The 25,639-nt window shown below is 40.7% G+C and overlaps 2 protein-coding genes across 4 annotated transcripts in view; one reads left to right on the plus strand and one right to left on the minus strand.

The window, feature by feature from the left end:
• UNC119 (unc-119 lipid binding chaperone) overlaps nucleotides 1-9,817 on the plus strand; it is a 16,663-nt gene extending 6,846 nt beyond the window's left edge. The window contains exons 2-5 of the mRNA XM_017742945.1: nucleotides 920-1,147; nucleotides 2,037-2,139; nucleotides 2,910-3,082; nucleotides 4,059-9,817. Coding sequence (XP_017598434.1) covers nucleotides 920-1,147; nucleotides 2,037-2,139; nucleotides 2,910-3,082; nucleotides 4,059-4,171 — 617 coding nt within the window. The 3' untranslated portion in view covers nucleotides 4,172-9,817. The remainder of the gene's footprint in view (nucleotides 1-919; nucleotides 1,148-2,036; nucleotides 2,140-2,909; nucleotides 3,083-4,058) is intronic.
• An 8,411-nt stretch (nucleotides 9,818-18,228) lies between these two features.
• The window catches only part of FOXN1 (forkhead box N1), a 36,244-nt gene continuing 28,833 nt past the window's right edge, over nucleotides 18,229-25,639 (minus strand). For all 3 annotated transcript variants that reach the window (XM_017742993.1, XM_017742995.1, XM_017742994.1), the window contains exons 7-9: nucleotides 21,226-21,433; nucleotides 20,082-20,609; nucleotides 18,229-19,153 (exon numbers count right to left, since the gene is read on the minus strand). In XM_017742993.1, coding sequence (XP_017598482.1) covers nucleotides 18,891-19,153; nucleotides 20,082-20,609; nucleotides 21,226-21,433 — 999 coding nt within the window. In that variant the 3' untranslated portion in view covers nucleotides 18,229-18,890. The remainder of the gene's footprint in view (nucleotides 19,154-20,081; nucleotides 20,610-21,225; nucleotides 21,434-25,639) is intronic.

Here is a 25,639-nt window from a genome sequence, read left to right on the forward strand (position 1 = left end):
TGCTTCGAATTGGAATGTTAAAGTATTGTTTTCACCTTGGAACCTCCAAAACCAGTCTCCTACATCAGGCAGATGTGCTGTTGTTTGAAAGCTGTTCTGACTTGTCTACACAGAGCATTTCTTTAGATTTGTCAGGGTAAAGTAAGTTATTGGAGCTGCTTCCAATCTGTGCTGCATGTGCTCCTTCCTCAGGGAGGAGGATGATCCCTGTGCCAGGAGCTGGCTCAGGGCACAGCAAGGCTGAAGGCCAAAACCGTGGGGGTTTTAACAGTGGAATCCTCATCTCTGGGAGTGTTCAAGAGGCCTGTGGATGTGGCACCTGGGACATGGTTTAGTGGTGAATACAGCGCTGCTGGGTTAATGGTTGGACTTGATGATCTTAGAGGGCTTTTCCAACCTTAATGATTCCATGATCCCATGACTTGCCCTCAAAGATACTCAGAGCAGGGAAGGGCTCTGCTCCCTGTTTTCCAAACACAGGGAAAGGCTTCAACATCATTTTCAGTGCTCAGGAAAACAAGCCCTGGTGTGGGACGAGCAGCAATGGAGAGAAGAGGCCACCCTTTGTCTGCAGAGGGCTGGAGCAGGGAGATGGCACAGGGAAGGACACTCCTGTTCCAGTTAAGTGCAGTCGGCTTAGTGCTCCCAAAGCTGCTTAGCCCTTGCATTCTGCCACAGGGCAGTTTTTAAAACAGGCAAAGCCTCTTACACTGGAAAGGCTGGGATTTGATGGAGGTGCTGACCAGTCTCAATATGCCACGGGAAATGGATGCAAGAGTTGCTGGCACGGGGTTGGGAAAAGGTGATGACCTCTGTGTGTTGGGAGAGAGAATTCTTTCCCCTGTCCTGTCCAAACAGGGCAGTGTGAGCCTCCAGAAGTGATTCTGTCTTCAGAGACATCAGTTTTGAATTCAAACAGGCAGTAGTGGAGGTGCATTTGGGCTGCTCTCACTCTTGGCGTGGCCTCCAGAGAACAGCCAGAAATTCCTGGTATTTCAGGGCAGCCTTCATTTAAACTTGCTTCCCCCTGCAGATTATTTGTGCACTCCAGAGGAAAATGTTTACAAGATAGACTTCACCAGGTTCAAAATCCGGGACATGGAATCTGGCACAGTCTTGTTTGAAATCACCAAGCCAGCAGCTTCAGGTGAGTGCACACACAAAATAAGGTTTCCATGAACAAATGCTTTCTTTTGCCTTTCCCCACTCCTTTTACTCCATAGATTTCCCAAAAATAGGAGAATCTCTATACTGCAGGAGGGCTGGAGCCCAAAACAGGAATGTTTTTCAGGTGTCTCTTTGTACCAACAGGGTGAGCAGAGCTGGCTGCTGCTGTGCTCTTACTGTTGCCATCTGTGATGGCAAGGGACAGATGGATGTTGTAAACAAGAGCTGGGGAGGAGGAGGAGATCACCGGGTGGTTGTTTCTTGGCTGTTCATCAGCTTGTGCCCCCTGCACATAGTTTAGCTCTTAGTTTAACATCTCTCACTGAGGAGTCAGGAAAATGGTATTTTCAGAAGGGAGAAACTGCCAACGGGTAAATTAAACAAACTGAACATTTGCCTTTTTTTTTTTGTTTCATTAATTTTTAGGTGTTACTTGTAAGCATCCAAGTGTTGCCTGTTGCCAGTGGTGATAAAAACCCGGGGCAACTGTTCTTTTCCTGGCCAGGCACTTTTAACCCTTCCCCACCTCCCTGCAGGTGAGAGGAAGTTTTCTGTAGCTTACAGGTAGCAAGGCAGGCATTCTAAGGGGAAATGGCTTGTTCAGAGTCACTCTGCAGTCCTGATGCGAGGCAGGAGCAGTAGGTGAGGAACAGAAACCCAGAAGATAAGAAACGTCTCAAACCAAAGGGCCATGTTGCAACATTCCATGTCTGAATGACCAGTGGTGGACACCTCAGGACAGGAGGAGGGTGAGCTCAGCATCAGAGCAGTTTCCCGGCTCATGTGGCACAAGAACACCACCACAAGTATTTTCCCTGAGTTTCTGGTTCTCAGGAGGCTCTGACAGAGTTTTCTTTGGGCTTTTGCAGAGCGGGAGCACAATGACAGGAAGGACGTGGACCCCAACGCCGGACGCTTCGTGCGCTATCAGTTCACCCCAGCCTTTCTCAGACTGCGGCAAGTGGGAGCCACGTGAGTAACTCCCCCTCTGCTCCTTGGCCTAGCACAGGAAACAACTGAAATCTTAGGAAAAAAACCCCATCTCTCCCATGTTGATCCTGCTAGGAAGTTGATTTAACAGGGGGCTTTTTCTTTTGTTACGAGGGGTCTCCAAATCTCTTGCCTTCTCCGTCACTTTAGGTTGTTTAGTCAGGGATAGGCCTGGTGCTGAAGAGATTGATGCTAAAAGGGGTAAAATAAGGTGGGAAGACTATCCACAGAAGAGAAGGCTCTGGGGAGACCATAGAGCACCTGCCAGTGCCTAGAGGGGCTCCAAGAGAACTGAAGAGGGGCTTTGGACAAGGGGCTGGAGTGACAGGACAAGGGGGAACAGCTTCACAGTGTCAGAGGGCAGGGTTAGATGGGATATTAAGAATAAATTCTTAACCTGTGAGGGTGGTGAGGTCTTGGCATAGGCTGCCCAGAGCAGCTGTGTCTGCCCCTGAATCCCTGGAAGTGTCCAAAGCCAGGTTGGATGGGGCTTGGAGCAACCTGGAATAGTGGAAGGTGTCCCTGCCCATGGTAAGGGTGGAACTTGTTGATTATTAAGATGTTTTTCTAATGCTGTGTTGTGTCCCTGTAGAATGCTTTAAGGAAAAGAGGAAACAATAATTTGATTAGTGCTGTTGCTTTATATTTTTGGCTTTTTTGGGTTCTTTTCAGAGTTCTCTTCTGCCTTTCAGGAAGGGTGCAGATGTTATTTAAGCATGAAAGCTCACATGGGTCTTACCCTTCTTTTTCAGGGTGGAATTCACAGTCGGGGACAAACCCATCAATAATTTCCGTATGATTGAGAGGCACTACTTCCGTGACCAGCTGCTGAAAAGTTTTGATTTTGAATTTGGCTTCTGCATCCCCAGCAGTAAAAATACTTGTGAGCACATCTATGAATTCCCTCAGCTCTCGGAGGATCTCAGTAAGCTCTTTTTTATAAACTTTCATTTCTGAGTTGTCACACCATGATTTTCATCTGAGGTGGTTTGGGGGAGCCCTTTCTTAAAAGCTGTCTCTAGAGAGTGGGTTGGGTAGAATAATTCATACTTTTATATCTGTGTTAACACTGATTTTGTTTTCTAGTAGGGTGTATCTCATCACACACCAGGCAGTTGCTTGGGTTTGGTTTTTTTTTTTAATTCATAAAAAGGAAGCTTCGGTATCAGGGAGAAAAAAGATAATTGTGTTATAAAACAATGAAAAAACAAGATTAAAAAGACATCCAATAAATGGATAACTTAAATGTTATGATCTGGTTTAATGTTTGATGTGCTATATTGCGAGCTTGAGAGGTTTTAGTATGAACATAACTTTTATTTTCTCTCCTCTCTCCCAAGACACAATAGCACAAGCACTAAATCTCTGTGATCTTACTCTTTACAACCCCTAATTGTGTGTGTCAGCACTAATATTACAGTCTGTGGAAAATACAGTCAGGCACTGCTGTCAGGCCAGAACAAATTTACTTTGAGTTTGCTGTTTTATCACTATTTTTAAAAACAAAACAAAAAAAATCCCAACCCAAAATGTAATGAGTTTTTGTTCTGAGGTCCCCTTTATATGGTGCCTGAATATATTTGGATTAGGAACATGAAAGTGTGCAAAGGAAGTGTGGATGTGGCACAAGGGTTCAGTGAACGTGGCGGTGCTGTGTTAACGGTTGGATTTTAAGGCCTTAGAGGGCTTTTCCAACATAAAAATTCCATTATTATGCTTGAATTGTTTAAAAGATACCGACAGGGAATGGTTTGGGCAATTCCCATTTGGGTTTTGGTTTTTCACCTGACTTTGCAGCTGCCTGAGTGACACTGCAAAGTGCCTGAGTCCAGCGCAGGACACTGCTGAAATTAATTCAACATTAATTGTGTTGGGTTTTTTTCCCCATTTCCCCCTCACAGTTCGAGAGATGATCCTGCATCCCTACGAGACACAGTCGGACAGTTTCTACTTTGTAGACAACAAGCTGGTGATGCACAACAAGGCAGATTATTCATACAGTGGAGGACCTTGAGGTGGGCCCCACCTGCGCTGGCCTCCCCTTTCCTCTGGAAGTCGTCAGGGATCCCAACACCTCCAGCTCCGCTGCCTGCAATGTCACCTGGACAAGGATCCACCAACCAAGGACTCTTTGCCACAGTAGGAGTTTCATGACATCTCTTTTGAGCTTTGAAGCAGACCCGGTTCTTCAGAACTTTTAAGCTAAAATGATCTTTGGATACCACTTCCCTGAGTTCTTTAAGTGTCTGCTTTGATAAATGGCCTTGTGGGACCTGAGGGGTTTTGCCCTAATTCTGTGAATTTATGTTCTTGCCCTCGAGTATCTTTTAGGATTGCTTTCCCAAAGAATGTGATCAGAGAAACTGTGGGAGTGGATGGATGCAAAGGCAGAGGTTTGGGTGGTTGTTTCTCTTTGTGTATGCTTCAAAGGCCAATTTAACTTGTCCAGCCAGTTGAAAATATCGAGCAAAACATCTCACAAAGGCAAGTTTCCTCTTTAGATTGGCTCTCCCCATGAATATTTCATCCTTTAGTTTCGGTCCTTCTGTGTAATGTTCTGTTTAACCTTGGAAACACCAAAACCTGCAATGAAGAGCAGTAGTTCAGTGGCAGAGCTGTGTTGATTAGGTGTTTTTACATTTACATTCCTTTTACATTTCAGATGAAGGTAAAATGGCATTGTGGGTCTGTGAACCTCCATAAGTACATTCCATGGATTTCAGTTCTTTGCAGCATAATCAGGAAAAACGGAAGGATTTTAGCTTTATTTAACATTTTTGCTTTATTTAACATTCAGCCTGTTCATGCCACACATTTCCCATGTCTATTTTCTTTCATCTCTGCTCGATGCCAAGATAAGGGCTTCAGCACTGCTTGTTAGAACAACGTTTTAATTGTCTAGGGCAGCTGGAGAGTGTGGAATTTCCAATTTTCTATTTGTATCTGCATTTAAAGGAGCTTAAGACAGCGTTTCCCCTTTGTTAAAAAAGTTTCTCCTCGGATACTAATACAGGTGAAAGTAAATCTAATAATCTACAACTTTAACACACAGCAAAAAATTTAGCAAAAGTTCTCTCTTCAGATTCTGGAAGAAGTTTAACGCCAGTTTAGCTCAAGAAATAGCAACACCAAGAATAAACTAGTGTGGGGTGACCTGTTGTCATGAAACCCTTACTCTGAAGGTCAGTTCACTGATACTTAAAAAAAAACAAAAACCAACACAAAAATAAAAGACAGTTGCAGTTTGTAGATATTTCTATAAATACTTGATGTCTCCATGTCTAATTCTGTGAGTTGAAGTGGAACATTCTATGTTAGCCTCAGATAGGTGTAATAATTGTAATCATTTTTATAAAAAATATCATTTCTGGTCGTGATGAGCATCTCTGTAGTCGCAGCCTACGTCAGACAGGACTACAAACATTTCCAAGTGTAGCCTAAGGCCAGGGAGGTTTTTGTGCTCTTGTTGGGGTTTGGTCACTTTTCAACGTTGTCACCATTTGTATTTGGCTTGGCTTTCTCGACTGCTGAGAGAGGAGGCAGCTTTTTTAAACAAAACCACAGTGATTTTAGGTTACAGCACAGTTTTTATTAAGCTTGGTAGCTACAAAAGTGTGTCAAGTTCACTGATTCTACACAAGTAGTAGCTTGTAGTGATTCTTATCACGGTGGGACTTGTATTTATCACTATTTTTTGTCTCTATTGTGTTAAATCATACAAGTAGCCTATGGCTGACTGATCAGTTTGAGAGATACAAAGAATTTCCTCATTACTTGTGCAGTGCTTTGAGCTACTGACCATTCATTCTATAGCACAATAATTACTAAAGATGAAAATAGTTTCAAAAGGCTTTAATTCCTCCCCCAGCTGTTTTTTTTTTTTGTTGTTTTTTTTTCCATTAGGGCGGTTAAATCAAATATCCAATGACATTTTGCAAGTTTGAAGTATTTCTGAGTTTTGTTTCAATTTGCAGGAGAGAAGATGTTGATTTAAAGACATAATAGAATATATGCTTATAATTACCACCTTGTACAGGGTTTTTTGGGGGGTATTTTTCACCTGCTGTTCATAACAGCCACTTCTGTGCATAAGATTTTTAAAAGACTTTTAGGAATGGAATTTGCCCAGAATTGCCAGTCATCTATTTAGTATGTTGTGATGAGATCAGTTGTGCTTTGGTGTGGACTCTTGGGTCATTTTATGGAGTTTCCTCTGAAATAGTCACGTTCTGCTCCTTTTTTATGCTACCTCCTTTCAAGATTTTTTTTAAAAAAAGAGTAATTCCATAAAAGTATTACTGTAATCAAGGGAAATTTGAGTGGTAGACATGCCCCTTGTAAAAGAACCAAGAGAAATCACTGTGTTCCCAGGCGGGCAGAGTGTGGATGGACTTTCTGACACTGTTTTAGGGTAGGTTTGAGGTTAAACACCGGAGGATGAATCATCAACTTCTCCTCTCCTGAAACCTTTTATAATTTGGATTATATGTGTAATAATTCCAGTCTCACAGTGGTGTGAATCATATAGAGATACTTCTTCCCTGAGTGAGTTTGTTGCCTAATATTATTAGGAATATTTTAAGCCAGAAACAAAGATTGGACATTTTCAGTAAAATCATTCCAACCAGTTTTAGCTTGAGCTTTTCAGTTGGGACAATTTTACTTCTATTAAAACCCCCCAGAGTTTGCCACAAGTAACAAATTCTGATTCTTAAACCAAGGCAACCAACAAAGCTTTCTGTGGGAAGTGCAATGAAGGTGCTTTTTCCTGTGTCCCACGGGAGCAGTTATCACTGTTATCCCTCTGTTTCACTTGGAAACTCTTTGTTAGCATTTCTTTATGGTCATCCACATCCACAATTTTTATAAAAAATCACTGTCCAGGGGAGAGGTTCTGTTCCTTTTCCACCTGCTCCTGCAGCAGTATCACATGTGGTGGTGCCATGAGGCACATAAACAGCACTGAAAGGATTTTTCTTCAAAAACTTTGGCTATAAAGTTGCTGTTCCAATGCCACTTCTGTCCTTTTTTTGCATTAAAAACCACCTTCAAAATGTGGTGTTAAAGACCACACTTTGTGCAGCACCCACTAATTTCAACTTCCTTCGGAAAGGGAGCTGAGAGTTTGCAGCTCAGTTGGGAAACCCACATTTTTTTCCCCTTAAATCGGCAGCTGATTCTTATTATAAACCAGTTGAGAAGCAAGTCTTAGCAGCATTGTTCACAGAAGAATTTGTTAATCTTCTTGACTAGCTATTATTTTGTATTTTAACATTCATCATTATTGGGTTTACTTTGGAAGTTCATTGTGAAATCACCAAATATTGGCTCTGGAAAAAAAAAGAATTGTTGTGTTTTCTTCCTTGATCTCATTTTCAACATGACTTTAATTAGCACTACAGTTCTGTTTTAACAAGCCAGCCTGGCAATTTGGGATCTGACTTTCTGAAAGTGAAAGAAAACATTCAAGAGCTAACGAAGATTATCTGCTAATAATGCCCGGCTGTTTCCTGTCATAAAACAGGATTAAGTGTGTGCTTTACACAGTGACTTAATCTTGGAAAAAGAAACGAAGTCTCTCTGAGTTCTAATAGTGACATAATTTTTCTGAGAGACAGGGAAATTACAGCTCAACACATTCTTTCAGGGAAATTATAATTTGACACATTTTTTCACTTTGTCAGTCTTGGATTCCTTTAGTAGTCAGGGTTTTTAAGAAAAGCAGCAGTACATTGGTGGTGAGCTGCATGCTCTAATAACTCACACTTCTGTGGCAGGGAGAGAACCATTTCTTTTTAGAATTAATGCATCAACTGTGGTTTAAAGTCTAGAAACTTTGCTCTGAGATCAGTAGCAAAAGCCAAAATTGTTTCTGTGAATTATCCGTTGTGTGGTGACATTTCTGGAATAACTGAATGATCCACCCTTCCTGACTCAGAAGAATTTATTTATTTATTTATTTTAATGTAGGAAGTCTCCCCAGGGTTGGAAACAATCTGCTGGGGTTTAGTTCTTGCTCGTAATCTCTCTCCGTGTCTTGTTTTTTGAGCAGGTCAGTAAGATGCTCTATTTTCCACCTCTGTCCTCTGAGTTTCATTCCAGAATCCTGTGCAGTGTCACAGTGGTGGCTGGCTGTGTGTGAAACATGCAGGCTGCCAACTTCCAAATCCCTTCAGTTTGAGAAAAAACTGTTAATTGAGAAGTAGTCCTACATATCAACCCATAAAAAATGAACCCCAATCTTCATGACAAAAGTTAAAGGGAACTCTTAGTCATGCAAAGATTGGGGCTATTTAAGGTAAGAAAATGCTAATATCACACTGTCATATTCAATAAGTATTATTAAAATGCTCTATTAATTATTCATAACCTGAAAAAGATGGTTAACAGCCCAGTTTTAATTAGATCTCGTTAGGAAGGAAACCAGAGAAATCATTGCTGTCGTTTGGGGCTGTGGGGGAGCAGCTGGCACTGTGTGGATGGCACAAAAGCTGGGCAGGTTTTGTGCATTTGAGGGGGGAAAGGTGAGGGAAAAGAGGACAAGGACAGGAAAAGAATTAATTTCAGCTATTTGGACCCAAGAGCTTCAAGGCCATGGTGAGTGACTCCATTTTCTCCTGAGTCTGAGGCAGCTGGGAGCTCCTGCTCGTGGTTCTTCTCTCTACCCCCAGCATAAGCACTGCCTAAATTTATAGAGGCTTTTCAATATTAATGCTAAATACCATTGAGAGTTCATATCATTTTCTACACATGGAAACAGCTGAACTGTCCAAGGGGTGTGATGCTCCAGCTCTCACGTTGCAGCTCAGTTGTTCTCCCCATCCCTGGTCAGTGGGTGAAATGGTGTTCGTGTGTCTGCAGCCCCCCGAAACCCCCCTGTGCTCCTGCCTGCTCTGGTGTCTACTTGTATCTTAATACACCCAGCAAACCTGTTTGAATGTGACCTTTTTTTTTTTTTTGGCATAGAAGCAGAATTGTCTGTATTAAAATGTATTTATAAAAAAAGAATATATCTATTTTTTGTGGAAGGAAAGTAGGATTCTGGTTACTATACCACTGGGAAAACGTTAGGAGCATTTTTACCGAGTTAATTTCTAATTCTTTGTACCTTGGTAGTGATTTGTTTGCTAGGAGAACATCCACTGTGGCCCATCCTGTGGCAATGCAATGCACTGTCATGCAGAGAATCTGGTTTTCAGAAAACTGGGAGTCTTTTGTTTCCTTTTTGGGACGGGAGGGAAGTGAGGAGATCACCAGGAATAGAAGGAACCTTGGCACGGAATCTGTTCTGTGGCTTTGGCTTCAGTCTGTTTGACTTTTTGCAGATTAAGTAGAGAGAGAGAGAGAGAGAGAAAAGATTGAGACTTCAGGATTAAAAAAAAATTAGATGCTACAATTTAGTCTTCCTGTAGGAGAAGGAGAGTCCTTAAATTAATTTATACAAGGATTAAATAGGGACTGCACTTGCTTCAATTGATTTAATATTGGCAGCTTAGTCATCAATGTGCATCCTAGGGAATATGCTTAACTTCTTCCATTACCTTGGAAAATGGTTCAAAACCATGTCACTTCCATTAGCAAGTGTTTCTTCTCCTGTAACAAATTGCAAAATGTAAAAAAAAAAAAAAATTAAAAAGAAATAAATTATTGATCCTAGAAACGAGGGTGATTGTCTATTTTATTTAAATATTTCTATGAAAAAATCATTCAAGCTTGCTTTTCATGTATCTTCCATCAATATACAAACTCCAGTTTGTGTTCAAATGTGTGTGAGCAGCTTCATTTTCTGGTGATTGATGCAAAAACTCTGCAGTGGTTTGGGTAGTTCTGTAGGTAAAACCATCACATTGAAAGTGTTCAAGTGGGATTTAATTTTTGGATTGGGAAAACATGTTGGGGTATAATTAAAATAAATTGGTATCAGTTACATTGATGGGACTTTGGAGTTGCACAGCTGTGTATCAGGTTGTGATTTTAAAAAAACTGAAATTTTGAAAAGTCAAATTGAAAAACGAAGCGAAAAATGGGAGAATTTGAAAAATAAATTTGAAAAAATGAAAAACATGAAAAATAAATTCGTTTCCAAGTACATTAACAGAACTTTGGAGTTCCCTGGATCACTATTATGCAGCAGGTGCTTCTGAAGGATTTCTGGCTGTGCTTTGGAGAATCAGATTTTGAAATAATTGGGAAAATTGCTGTCTCTGCCTTATTGGCTGAAACTGAACCAGCTGCTCAGGCTGAAGTGAGTTTTACTGCGCTAATTCCATCATGATGGTGTTGATATTTTATTGAGAAATTCCTGGGAATACCTCTGCATTTTTCTGGGAGCAGAACAACTCTCAGAGGGAAAGAAGTAGGGTGTTTTTGTTAGAAAATATCTTCTATAACTCATTTTGATTGCACAGAATTCCTGGGGACTCCTCATTAACAAAATATCCTGCGGGACAACGTTGTGTACTGGAATTTGAGGAAAGAATTTATTAATTCAAGTGTTTCCCTTTTGGATTGTGACTTGGAGCTGCACAAACACCAGCAATGAGCTCTGGGTTACCTGAGCACAGGTTTGTAATGTGACTTTTTCAGCTGTCACTGCTCTGCACCAGTTCCCTTACAGAGCTCCTGGCTTTGCCTGGGCCTGTTCTCTCCTGGTTGAGCTTCCTCTCAAAATTACCTGAACAACTAGAAGCATCAGGTTAGAATTCTTGCAAGGACTGGATGCTGATTTCACTGAATACCTAAAAAAAGAAAAGAACAAAATCAGTGCTAATAGCTAATAAAGCAGGTTAAACAGTCTCTCTGATTTTGGTGCACAAGTGTGATTACCTGGACTTGCTTAGAAATCTTCTGAGATTGAAAAGAACCTTAAAAAAAAAAAAATCTGGATTTTATTCCCATGAAAACTCCCCAGTGTTAAATGTCTGCCAAAAATACACTGCATTACAATGGGTTTTTCCCCCCCCTTTAGCTGGTTTGTCAGCCTCATTTATTAATAAATATGCCTAATCATTCTGGAGATGTTCTCTGCTTCTCCTCAGATCCATATTTCCATTGGCATTTCTCAGCTGCTGAGTTGTTGTGGCAAATCTTGTGTGTTCACCCCATGTTTCTATTTTATTTGTCATTGTTCAAGGGCGTTCATCTATCTCTGATTTGCATTCCCTTAACACTTTTCACCTCCAGGAAGAACACTTCTCAGTGATAAAGTACTCCAAATTTCCCATTTTTTCCCTCTAACGCAATGTGTCTTACTTTAAAGATAATTTTAGAGATGACTGAAATCTCTCATTGTGTGCTGGGATAACCCAAAACTATTTATTCTCCCTCTTTAAGTCCACAAAATAGAGCAATTGCTTTACAGAGATGATTTTTTTTCCCCCTTCACCAGTGCTGTACAAGAACTTAAAACAGGAGGTGAAATCATCCTGGGTAATTTATTTTAATTAAAACTACAAAGAGAATTTAGGCAGGTAGAGCATAATTGCAGTTGGATGATTCCCAGCCATTATTTTGAAAAATGACTTGGGACCTTATGTAACAAAGGCCTGTTTTATTTAATAATAATTTAATTATTCTAGTGGAGGGTGTAAACCATGTTAATGAAGCTGCATATGAAAGCGATCTGTAGCAAGAAATAAAAACAGGCAGGGAAGTTAGAAACAGCAGTAGAGAAAACACACAATTAAGTTTACTTTATGAAAAAAAGATAACACAGACAGGAGAGAAGAGTTCCAAACACCTTCAGTTCTTCCTTTCCTGTGGATTGACAGGATAAATCAGAAGAGGGGAATAGCAATTGGGATTAAATTAGATATGAGGAAGAAATTCTTCCTTCTTCCCAGAGAGCTCCATGTGCCAGACCTAAAAGCTAAAATTATTTAGAATCTATTTTGGTAAAAAAAACCAAAACAACCAAACACCAAACCCCAAACTCCAACCCAAACTCTGTTTTTTATGAGCAATGTGAAAGGCACAGTGCACCAATGTTGTGCCGGTGTTACTCTGTTCACTGGCATTTGACTGGGGTTGAAAATCATGTTTTTATTTCCCAAATGCATTCCTTGCCATCCTGATCTATAATTAAGTGTCTAATTAAACCTGCTGCCTGCTTTCATGTCTGCACAGATTCATAAGTCAGGAGAACAGAGGGTTCACTGTAACCCTGAAAATTAAAGTGTGCACAGAGACCTGAGCGCAAGTTCAGAGGAATAAAACTCTGCCCCAGACACACCAAGGCACTTCAGCACTGAGATGTCAGATTTTAAGGATATTTTCCCACTGGAATTCATCAGCTGGCATTGCTCATAACCTAAATTTGAAATAACAGTGCAGAAATGACAGCTGACAAACACAGGACTATGCTTCCTGTGGCTGTGTGGCAAGACATGCTTGGAGGAAACACAAGCACAAGTGTCACCACTCAGATAACTTTTAAGAACTATTATATTTCTGCCACTGTTTCAATTTCTGTGAGAAAGATCATTTCTGTGAGAAAGATCATTTCTAGCCAAAGCAAAAATTTGCACTCTTTAAATGCCTTTAATGCTAACTAAGCATTGCACTTTTCTCCTTAGATTAACTGGATATTTCGTGGAAAATATTTTTTCTGTATGTTTTAGGAGCTTTTTAATGTTCTAAAGTTGATCTAGAGGGAAAGGCAAGTACAATAAATGCCTGAGGTGATTGTTCAGGCCTGGTGCCTCCAGCAGGCCCAAACACGCTGGGCTTATTCATGTAGTTGAAATTAAATTCTTCAGCAGCTTCCTGGACGAGCAAGATCTTGAATTCTGTGTTCATCCAGATCATGTGAATTCCCTTCTCCAGTGTTTTTTTGTGACTGGTGTGCTTCTCCCCGAGCTCTCAGTGGGTTTTTTCCCTCATCCACCCAGCCCAGGCTGCTGCTGCTGGAATGAATTTCCTGGTGCTGATGGCGTGAATAAGGAATCAATTCGTGTTACTAAATGAGGGCCTTTGCTGCACAGCCAGGCCTGATTGGTTTTGTCAGGAATAAATCTTTAATGGTTTCACTGTTTCACAACTCTCCTGTGCCCAGGTCACAGCTGGATCGATCCAGAGCAGGATTCTCCCATTCATCCAAGCAGCAAAATGGCTCTGGGGTGAACTTATTGCAGCCTTTCAGGGTCTAAAGGGCTTTCAAAAGGCCTGGGGTGGGGGTTTTGAGAAGTCAGGACAAGGGGAAATGGCTTCAGACTGAAATGGGAGGTTTAGGTGGGATATGAGGAAGAAATTCTTGGCTGTGAGGGTGGTGATGCACAATGGGAGCTGTGGCTCAACGTCAGGCTTGGAGCAGCCTGGCCTAGTGGAAGGTGTTGGAGCAAAATGGTCTTGAAGGTCCCTTCCCACCCAAACCATTCTGTGATTTTATGATTGAAAAAAGGACCTAAAAATCATCAATTTCGTATTTCAGTCAGCATTTATTATGTTGATACCAAATACCTGCTATTTTTCATCAATGTGCTGCTTGAATAAGACCCCCCAGTGAAATAAGTCCCATGTGCATTGATGATCTTCCCACTGCTGTTAATTTTCAGTAATTTCAGCTTTTCCCATGCAAAAAAAATATTCTTTGTGTGTGTTTATTTCTTTGAACTATAAAAAATAGCCCTTTTCAGCTTCTACACAGACTGCATTTAGATTTTGCTTTGTGATAACTCCATCATTCATTATTTTAGTAGTTCTCAATTCTCCACAGATGGAGAAGTCTTCTTTAAAGCTTCAGTTTATATCATTGCAGGGAGGGAATGCACAGTGAACCAGAGAGTTCTTCTTCCACTACTGAGGGTTTTGGGTTTGTTTGTGTAAGACTGGAAATGGATTAGGAGGTCAGGAAAAGCTCATGTAAAAGTGTTTGCTGGTTTCGATATTTAATAGTCTAAATACAAACATTTACACAGATCTCTGGAAGTCTGAAGTACAAAACTGGAGCAGCAGCCCTGGTAAACCAAATTCTGGAATCCAAATATTTATCCCAGTAGTTTAAATTTGTTTGCAAGTGCCAATAAGTCTGTTGCACTTGTCAAGCTTTGTGTACAATAAAGCTGATGTGATATTTAGTGTTTTATCTGTTCCATAACTCCTGTTAATCACTGTTGGATTTAAGTAACTCAGTGCTGTGCCAGGGGTTTGAAAGATTGTGCAGACAGAGATCTTCTCAGATCAGTTCGTGTCTCAACAAAAGCCAATGCATGTTCAGGGGTGATGGTTTTGTACCAAGAACAGGCAAATATGGGAGGCAGAAGCCTTGTGATAATTTGGGCTCATGAGAAGAGAAAACAGCTTCAAAACATAGTTCCAATATAAATGGTTATTTGAATTTTTTGAAGTTGAAATGAAACCTGCAATAAAAAAAGGTTAAGCTAATAAATCCTAAACTTTAGAATGCAAATTTTTCCTAATCATATGTTGGAGAGGGCAGCAGTGAGCACTTTCTTCTGTTTGGTAATAAGATATTTTTATGGTAATTACACTTAGGGTTATTTTTTCTCCTAGACAGGTTTGCATAATCTGTTTGGAAGAGGCTGATTAAGCAGACAGCATTAGCCTTGGACTGAGAAAACTTCATTCTTTCCTTTCTTTCTCCCCCTGTTTTCAGAGTGCTTAAAATGGAATTTAATGCAAATGTATCTGAAATAGATTTGCAATGTGTGCAAAATCTGATTTTATGGTAGGTATGAAATAAGGTGTCACCAGCTCTAAGAAAATGTTTATGTGCTCTCAGCATGTCAAGTTTTATTTCAAAAGTCAAAAATAAGGATTGCACAAACTCAGGGTTTTCTTGTATATAAACTTAAAAGCAGTTAAATAAACATGATTTCAAACTTTTTTTTTTTAGTAATGATTCCATTTTAGTAATGATTCCAGAACTGTAATTTATAGTATAACTCTTTCCTCAGGAACCCATATTGCAATGAGTTGGTTTTGTGTCTACCAGAATCACTAATGCTAAACTGAAGCAAGACAATAAAATTTCAGATGTAGGAGCCTGAAGTGGAGCAGGAAGGGAAATCCAAACCCAGACAATTTATATTAGTTAATAACTTGCAGTATTGTTTGTTTATCCTAAACAGAACTCCTTTAAAATAAAAGTTATTACAGGACTTTTCTTATAACCTCTGTGAAATGTCCAACCATTAATTCAATTCCATTAAATATAGAATGCATTGGAGAAAATACTTTAAGGTGCTCAGAATAAATAAATTTATAAAGGGAGGACAAGCCTCTCATGTGGATACAAGAAACTCAAGAAAGCACAAGAAAAAACATGTTAAAGTGTTTTTTCCCCTTTTGTTCTTTATGTCTGATCATTCTTCAAAGGCTCAGTAGCAAGCAAAAAATACAGAATAAAATCTGACACTCAGATTTCTTCTCTATTTCTACCTCCCCCTCCAGCTTGTGATCATGTGTGCAGGCACAAGCATGGAATATATTGGTGCCTCTGAGGGAATGGCTGAGCCTGAGACTGCAGAGGACACGACTGACACACAGGAATTAACAAATCATGGATGGGTTGTTGTGCCCATCAATTCTAAATCTTTGACACAGAAAAAGCAGTTCTGCTTTTCTCGCTTTCAAATCTGTGAATTTAGAGTTTCACAGATATTTATTTAGCTCAGATCAGTAATGTTGTCCAGACTCCTACTCTCAGTTTTGATGGATTTTTTCACATGCCATGGGTTTGCTTTAATCATAAATATTTTATTACATTTTTGCCATGTTTTTAGAGCAATGAACCATCTCACTGCACTTCCTCTGGTGTGTTCTCATGCATTTTCTTGTTGTCTCCTCTACTAAATATAAAATACTGGGAATGCTGCTTGTTCTGTCAGGAATATCTTGCAAAGGCCTGTGGTGTTCTGGCCTGGTGTGGTTCACAGCGTGCAACTCAGGAGGGGAATTTGTAAGGAGTTTAAAAAGGATTTAACAAGAATTTGGTGCAAATAACGATTGAAAGTCATGGAGAACTGAGCATCTCACTCCCTCGGGGTGCTGAAAATGTTTCAGAAAATCTGTGTGCCAACTCTTTGGTGTTTGCAGAGAAAAGCTTTGAAACTGAGAGAGTCTTAGCAGGAAATTCATTCCCTGAGGATGCAGCTGTGCAGAATTCCCACTGGCACTGGTGTGGCTGAAGTGAACTTGAGGAGTTTGGAGCGTCTGGACACCTGGTCCTGCCCAGCACTGGCGGTCCTGGTCCAACACTGGGATCTTCACACACAGAGCCGAGGGAACCAACCCCTCCCATGTGCCAGACCTGTGTCTAATATTTGTAGAGAACATTATTTACCAGTTATTCTTATTATTTTTGGCTTAAGAGTGATGCTGGCATGTTTTAAGGCATCAGAGTAGCTGCCTGTTCAAGAGCCACAGGGGTACAAAACCAGTGCCTGAGCACAGGGCAGGGGCTGCTTTGGTTTTGCTTTTCCTCAATGCAGGTCTGTATTAAAATGTGTATTTATTTGATTTTTTTTTTTTTTTTTAAAGGCACTTAGGGTAATATTATCCTTCTAATAGTATGAAGTTGGTAGGTATTTAGTTGTAAGCTGGTGACTCTTAAATTGCACTGAATATATATATATATATATATATACAGTTTTATATATATATACACACACTGTTTATAAATAGTATTTTATATGTACTGTGGGTTTTATGTCCATATAATTTTCTGTCCAGTTACAGTGCTTTATACACACATGCTGTGCTTTATATATATAATATATATATTACACACACATATATACACACACTTTTTAATGTATGTACACACAGTGTTATATTTATATTATTTATATTTATATTTATATTTACATATTTCTATTTGTATTTATATTCATATACTGTTTAGAAGCTTTATACTCACTACATGCTTTATACTTACAATAATATTCACATTTCTAATAATGCTTAATTTTTCCCTTATTTCTTTATGCAAGTGTTAGGATGGCCAAAACCTGATTCCCCCAGCTCTAATATGTTTGTATAACTCTCATCCTGCTGGCTTTTTTTTCCTCCCTGGAGCAGCTTGGCCAACCTGGCTGCATTTCTTCTGCTCTGTATTCTCTTTGCAGGAAGAGGAGTCAAGTGAGGATTTCTCGGTGGTTGCGTGAGGGATTACAAAGCTGCATCACATGTGCTCCTCCTAAGTTGCCTTTATCCGTCTGCCCCTAATCTCATTTTAAGTCTGGACTAGTAGGAAAGGGTGAGGGTGTAGCTTTGGGCCTGGGTTTGGCATCAGTGGGAGTGGGCAGAGCTCCCACCTTGCTGTGAGACAGCGGCCAATTTAACACTTGTGTCTCTATTTTAAACAATTCCAACTCCTTTGTTCCATCCTTGGGAATCCCTCCTTGCTTTTTTAGGGTGTAAATCACCCAATCTGACTCAAATTTTAACCTCCTTGGTTTAGTTTGAGTTTACATCATCTGTGACTAGAGATCAGAGGGTCCCAGAATGGGATGGGTTGGAAAGGACCTTAAAGATCATCCAGTGCCAGCCCCTGCCATGGGCAGGGACACCTTCCACTGTCCCAGGTTGCTCCAAGCCCCATCCAACCTGGCCTTGGACACTTCCAGGGATCCAGCTTCTCTGGGCACCCTGTCATTCAAGACACTGACATTTTTCTGGGTTTCTAGACTACTTTCCATAGTGCTGTTAAGTTCCTACTCCAGGTTACTCTGGGTTTAGACTGCATCACATACAATAAAATTGGTTTATTCTATTTTATTCTATTTTTCTACTTTTTTATTCCAATTTTTTTGGTGGAAAATCAGAGGGAGAAAAGTGTTCCTGAAGAACTGGCCTAAGTTTAGTTCAGAGTAGGAACCTACTGCAAGATTTGGTTCAGCATCACAATAAACCCCACTGGAGGTAACAGACACAGCAGGAAGTTAAAACACAGATGCTCTCTGGATTTGGCCAACTGCAACTTCTCTCTTCTTTTTTATTACCATTTAAAAAAAATCCCTCATTTAATGGCTTAATAATTCATGTCAATGTTTAGTTTATGTGGCAAAAGATAAGAGGCATGAATGGGAATAAGCTCCAGCCAAGTAAAAATTCTACTAAATAGTTTTGTTCTTTTTTATTAAAAAAGCAGAGTTTAAAATTTCTTTTTAAATACAGTAAAACTTAGATATTTTCCACTGAAGTGTATTTGTTGCTTTGGTTTAGTCTGTCAGCAGCTTGTCTTCTATCTTCTAATACTTGCAGAATTTTCAGTTCATGTTCACCAAAACCCAGAACTTCTTTCAAGGGGACTATTAGTGTTTTAATAGGTAGATTTTATATTTTGAGTGGTCTGTGGTGGATGGTGTTGCCATCAGTGGCTCCAAGAAATAAGTTAAATTGTAGTGTGCTGTGAGTTCTGTGTTCATTTGCAAGCAGCTTTCGTTAAAGGTAAAAAAAGAAAAAGGGGGGAAAAAAAGATCAATAATTTGTTTTCCTCTTATTTCTGGAAGATGAAGAAGATGAGTGGCTTGATAAAACGGTGTTGACAAGTTCAGCTGTTAACAGTATTATCTTTAAATAATATCTTAATTTTTTTTTTCATATCTGTCTGTAGAAAATGATCATAGTAAAGCTACATATGCTGCGGGCGACTTCTGGGAAAAAAGATAAAATTCTTATTCCCGTGGGCACAGTCTCAGCTGACATCAATCAGGGCGGTGTGTGATGGTTAGGACTGGGTTTCCATCTCAGCAGTGGCGTTGGGGTGGGGTTCACATTAAGGCGATGGGTTTGGATCCGGGGCTGCTTAGGTAGGCAGGGGACACCGTGTCCAGCTCCATGAAGGCGGAGTACAGGGTGGTGAGCTGCAGGTCGGGCACATTCCCGTGCGGAGTTCCCGTCGGGATGGGCACGCTGCTGCCGCTCTCCAGCTGGCAGTGGGAGGGGAAGCACTGCGAAGACATCGGCGATGATGAAATGAGGACAAGGGGATCCACGGCTAGGCTGTCGTCTTTCAGCTCCTCCCAAAGATTCCCTACAACAAAAAACCCCGCACTGATTAACAAATCGATTCGGCTTTCTTTGCATTTTCTCTCCGTGTACTTCTTTATATTTGCTTTTTTAATCCTTGTGCTGCAGGAGATGTTGGCTGTTAAACAATTGTGTGCAGATGATCCTAATCTCTTGGGATTAGGGAAGGGAAGAGGTTGTTTAGATGGTTATTATTTGTCTGTCTCCATACATTTAAATCTGGGAGAAAACAGCGTTAATTTAAGAAAATTCTTTCACTTGATAATTCTGCTAGAAATATATATTTATGAAGAATAAAAGAAGACGCCTCAGAAAATATAATTGCTTGGGGTGTAGATCCTCTTAATGCCTTGGGAAGGGGGAAAGAGCATCCTTTTGAGCAGAGATGTGGAAGGGGTTGGAATAATTATTGGTCAAGAAAAATGTTAAAATTTTAATTCAATCAAATTTGTTTCTCTTGGCGCCTTTCACACGACAATTCTCTTGCAAGAATGGCACTAAATAGCTGTGTTTGAGCAGCTTTCAGTTGAAAATAGGTCTGAATTTAAAGAATACATCCTAAATACTGTACTGCAGTACTTAATATCAGCAACTGTGGCCAAGGTGGGAGCAGGAAAAAACAGGAATGTTTCTTAAACTCTGGATGCAAATCTGTAGCTTCCTTGGGAAACTTTTAAAAGATTTAAACAATTTAAAAAGATTTAAACCCAAAATTGCACGGTGTTTATATATAATGTAACCCAAGAAAGGTGGGGTTTGTAACAGCGGCGTGGAGATGTAAAATAGGGACGGAAATGGATCTTGTGGAGGATGGGATGGGATGGGATGGGATGGGATGGGATGGGATGGGATGGGATGGGATGGGAAGTAGGGACATGGGATGGGATATAACAAGCCTGACTCCCCAAGATAAAAACACCTTAAACACGCACCTTGGAGATCAAAATCAGTGAGGGACGGATTAAGAGCATCGATGTCATTGCTGAGGTCTCCCTCCTGGAGCAGCGTGTCCTGCACCGTCCTGGCCGGAGAATGCTCGGGCAGCATCTTCATCCCGCAGCTCGGGGGGCTCTGCGCCGGCACTGGGGAATCCTGAGGGATGCTGGGCTGAGTCCGGAGCTGGCTTTGAGCCTCCCCAGCAGGGAACAGGCTCTGAGGGCCCGGCGTGTGCTGCATCAGCGCCGTGGAGATCTGGGGGAAGCCCTGGGGGGATGCGTAGCACCCGGGCTGCTGCCCCCCCAGCAAAGTGGGCAGGGGGCTCTTGGCATGCAGAGCTCCCGAGGCGTGGATGCCGTGTAATCCCTGAGGGATCCCGGAGGAGAGCGAGGGCTCGCATAAGGAATGGGATTGGGCTGCCATCTGCCTGGAGAGGGACGCACCTGCAGCGCCCGTCGGGCTGCAGGACAGGAGGGAAGATCGCAGCTTCTCGCTCTTGTCGCCTATCAGGGTGTCAAGTTCTTCTGGAAAACAAGGGGAAAGCCCATGACTGACTTAGCCCTGGATAGCTTGCAGCAGTTGGTGTTGTTCGGGAAATGGCAAACAGAGGTGCCGGTTCATGTTTATAAAGAACTCCAAAGTCTGAAATGTTTTTCTAAATTATCGTTGCCAAGTGAGTATGCAATAAATTCCATTTTTGGGTTTAAAGGTTGGATACTTAGCAGCTAATCTCAAATTTTAATCGATATTCCTTATTTCAGTATTCTTTTTATCATAGAATGGTTTGGATTGGAAGGGATGTTGAAGATCATCTCATTCCACCCCCCTGCCATGGACAGGGACACCTCCCACTAGACCAGGTTGCTCTAATCCCCATCCAACCAGGCCTTTTATCTTAAAGTTTAGTGAGATGTCAAGAGAAAATATTTTCTTGGTGAACCTTCTTTGTACTTATCTGGAAACACCTACAAAACCAGGTCTACTTTATTTCTTCTTTTTAATATTTTTTCTTGTTTTGCCAACCAGGAAAAATCCTTAAATGCATTCCTAAACCATGTTTAAGTTCTCTTATAGATCTTGGTGAAAGGAAAAGTCCTGGGGAGAGCTGTTTGCGAACTAAAACACTGACAAACAACTGACCTGGCTTTGCCATACTCTTCCTTACAGCAACTGGGTCTTTCCTCTTCCATTTCTGAAGCTCCTCCTGCATCTTGTCAATCTTGGCTGGATTCAGAGCCCACAAACAGCCTTTCCGAGAAGAATTCCCTGACTTGTTCTCAACTTTCTCAAAGCACTTGTTCAAAGATAAGTTGTGGCGCACAGAATTCTTCCAGCCATCTGGAGCTGTCTGGAGAAACAAATCCAATGTAAGAACAGAACTCCAAGCTAAAAAAAACCACTTTAAAATGTGTATGTGTATATATATATATATATATATATATATAACTCTGTTTTGACTGGTGAGATTACAAGAAATGCTGTTGAAGTTTGTGCCTTCTGCAATGAGAAACTTGTACGTTAGAGGGAAGCCACAAAAATGTTACAGTCATGTTGTGTGGGAAGAGAGGGATCAGATAAAATAGTAACTGATCTTCTAGGCAGAAAGGTTGTCAGAGACCTGCTGGATCTTTAGGGGTGAATTTGCACATCACAAGAATTAAGTGTGTAAAAACTGATGTTCTAGAACTACCAAGAAATCTATCAGAACCTATTTTGGAACACTTAAAAATATTTCCAGCACTTCATTAAAGCACTACGTGCTGCCTGGGCTCAAATTCAATGTCCACGCAGACTTCAAAAGAATTTATCATGCTCCTGTAGGTGTAACTTTGTGTGCTGGCCAATTACATAACCAAATGGTTTAATCACAAGCCCTACAGATGAGATACAGGTTTCCACAGCTGATCACTCATCTCTGTGCTTTGCATTTATTTTCAACTCAGCAGGAGCAGCTGGAAGGTTCTTTAAAGTGGATCATTAAAATGATTCTTTTCTTGTTTGCAAAAATGTCCTCATCTTTTCTTTTCAATTCCTCATAAGAATTGAAAGAAATGAAATGTGGGTGAAGTTGTCCGTGGCTATTGATTCATATTCATGAATTCATGATGCAAATATTTGTCATCATAACTGCTTATATCAAGCAGAGAATTACTGAACAGAGAGCACAAGAAATGAATGTAGGTTTCCACAGTCTTTTAAAAGATGTTGAAAATTAGAATTTCCCTCTTATGTCCATTAAGGTTTTTTTTCCATTCTTACTCTTTATTAATAGAGTCCTTCTCTCACAGCCAGATTTTTGATAGTTTGATAATTCCTTTAATTGTTGCCTAGTCCATCAGACTTCCTCTAAGACCATCTTTTACAAATGGATCTGATCCCATTTTGGCTTTCACATGACAGACTGTGAATTTTGAACATGCTTTGATGATATTTTTTTATCAGGATTTAACTTTTTGTACATGCTTTTATAAGGAATGTCAAAACCATTCCTTTGTAGCTTGTAAAGAATTATTGCAGGGGTTTAAAAAGCCTTATTGAAGAGTTGAGGGTCAAACTGAATGCTCATTTTCTTCATTAGAAAAATAAATATGAGTGGAATTAAATATATATTATTTACTAAAAGAGAAACTATTTTCTTTTCATAGCACCACAGTTTCTACCATTTTGGCCCACCTGATGTCAGCATTTCACTATTCTGTCTCATGGGTGAGACAACATAAAGTGGAGAAGAGAAGAGAAGAGAAGAGAAGAGAAGAGAAGAGAAGAGAGAGAAAAGAGAAAAAAGAGAAAAGAGAAGAGAAAAGAGAAGAGGAAACAAACCCCAAATCTTTAGAACCTTTTCTGCCACAAGGTCATGCTAAACATGACAGATCAGTTTTTCTCCCTTGCAGATAATACGCAAGTTATTTTCTGGCACTTCCAAAAGTGAGTTAATTTATTCCTCCCAGGTAAGTTGTGTATTTAGCTACTGAACAAGCTGACCTGGAAGAATATTCCTGTTTCTTGCCCTGCACACAGGCTCCACGCACCTCTGTGTGTACCTAGACAGGATAATTGGTGTTTCTGCTCAGATGGGAGCGGCACGGGCTTCTCAGAGGTTTTCAGAACATGTGGGGGTGTAAATTAGGAGATGGTTTTAGAAACTGTACGAGCAAAAAAGGACAGGGATTGATTTTGGAGGCTGCTGCTGGGAGCCAAGCAGGTACTTGCATTAAATTTGGGATTGCTGAGCTGTGAGAATTTGTTTGCCCAGGTAGGGCTTGAAGGAACACTCAGTGTGTCAGGTGAAAAAACACCAGTTTTTTAAGCAAATGTGATTGTTAATGAGCAAACTTTGGCTGCTGGAGTGGCTCTTGGGTAGCTGGAACCTCCTTGCTATGGCTGATTTTGGCCATGGCTGCATCCAGCACGGTGGGGATGAAACTGCAGAATCATAAAATCAGCTGGGGAATCCCAGAGTCATTAAGGTGGGAAAAGCCCTCTGAGCCCACCAAGTCCAACCATTAACTCAACACTGCCAAGGCCACCACCAATCCACATCCCCAGGTGGCACATCTACAGCACCTGAACACTTCCATCAGACCACAGACCTTTCTGCCCTCTCAGACCACTGGCAATAACTCCAATTAAAAAGATGAAAGCTTTTTGTTAGACTCACTAATCACTACAAAAAAAAAAAAAAAAAAAGAAAAAAAGGACAAGCATGACAAGCCAAAAATATTATTGTCCAACCCCACTGATCCTGACCAGCTCTTGAAGTTTAAAGAGTTCAGTGATCTTGCAAAACCCTTTCTCTTTAAAACCAGGTTTCAAGAGAAGGGAGAGGTACATCAAAGACTAATTCAACTTTAGCTGCGTAGATTTTTTTTTTTTTTGGTAGAACGTAGGAGTTGGATTGCTCTGTTTCAACTAGAAATGAGATTGTTGCATCATAGAAACTAAATTTGCTGTGGCAGCGAATCCCAGTTAATTTGACTCGGCTTGTATCATCCCATGTCTCCCAGCAAGGCTCTGTGCACACTTGCACTCTTTTTCTCTCCTACCTAAATTGCTTCCCCTCTCCCTGTTATATCCTGCTTTTCAGTGAGTGCTGGTAGCAGCAGCAAGATGCTCTTTGCTGATTTTTATGTGATTTTATTTTGCTGAAGACTCTCCAAAAGGAGGGAAGATGGAGGATATTAATTTTTGCCGTGTATTGGTAGTTCTCTGGGCTGCTGTAAAGACCAGAGGCAGACAGAGATTGATGCCTGTAAGTGTAATATTTCATTGCTCATTCTCCCCTGGTTATTTTAAGGATGTTACAGTCAAATACATGTAACTCCATTTGTAAGTAAAATGCAAAAACAAAGCTGTCACAAAATAGTGACTATTTGGGTAGTACCCCCTGCACTATGCTTTTCCTGCAGCAGCAACTTCATTCTCATCAATTTTTAAACGAATTAGAAATTAAAAAAAAAAGGTATCAGGTGCTGAAAAACCAGGAAGGACCAGGATGGTCCTGGCAGAGCCCCAGTCCTGAGTCTGAGGGATTCTGCCCATGCTGGCAGCAGCAGCACTTGGTTTAAAGCTGCTGATTAATTTTATGATCAATTGTGTTTTAAGACAACAGAGAATTAATTTGAGTTTGATCTGATGAATAAACATGCACGTGCCTATAAAAACTATTAATAATATTCCCACCTCCCTGCTTGAAATTCTTGCTGTTTTCCTGTGGGTTCCACTGGGATTTCTGATGGTAGGTTTGTTTGTTTTTCTCTCCCTTCCCTTGCTTGTAATAAATGATGGAGTAGTGAGTGATTCCTTTGGGAGGAAATCTGGGAGTACAGGAGTGTGATGGATCCTGACAGTTCCTCCTCTGCCATAATGTGGGTTTTTCTCTGATTACTGACATATTTAATCTCACTACTTTTTTGTGTGTGCTCTATTTTATCCCCAGTGTCCAAAATCACTGCAAAATGGTATTGGAACATTTATTTTTAGTTATTCTCTGTGTTCTTTTCATATTATAAATGTTTGAACTGCCTTGCTGTGGCTGTTTTAAATTTGCTTTAGTTGCTGCAGGGCTATTTGCAATAGGAAACAGGACAGACTCACTGGCTTTATTTTCGTTTTTGGGCCTTGCTCACAGCTGAGGTCACCCACTGTGGACTTCAGTGAGGTGGTTTTGAAGAATCAGCAGAAATAAAGCTCTGAGTGGAGCAGCACTTGATGATTCCATTACAGCTTTGAAAAATCTTAACTAATCCTCCTGCTCTTGGATCCCTGTGCTGACTGAGCATTTTCCACTGGCATTCCAAGTGTGAGGAACCATTCCCTCATAGCAGGCATCCAAATTTCAGCAGTGCTGCTGCAAACCATCCACCCTTTCCCTCCCCAGCTCCCTGTGTAATTATGAGCTTAGCACCATTATCACACATTATACTTTTCTTTGTACAGGGCAGGCATGGGATGCTGTTGCCCAAGATGAATATCCCAGCTCCAGGATGCAGTGAGATAACCTGGAATCCTCTGCTTCCACACCAGTCTGGAGGTGCTGCAAGCTACAAGACCAGTT

Source organism: Corvus brachyrhynchos, unplaced genomic scaffold, assembly GCF_000691975.1.
Source record: "Corvus brachyrhynchos isolate BGI_N302 unplaced genomic scaffold, ASM69197v1 scaffold99, whole genome shotgun sequence".
Classification (NCBI taxonomy): domain Eukaryota; kingdom Metazoa; phylum Chordata; class Aves; order Passeriformes; family Corvidae; genus Corvus; species Corvus brachyrhynchos.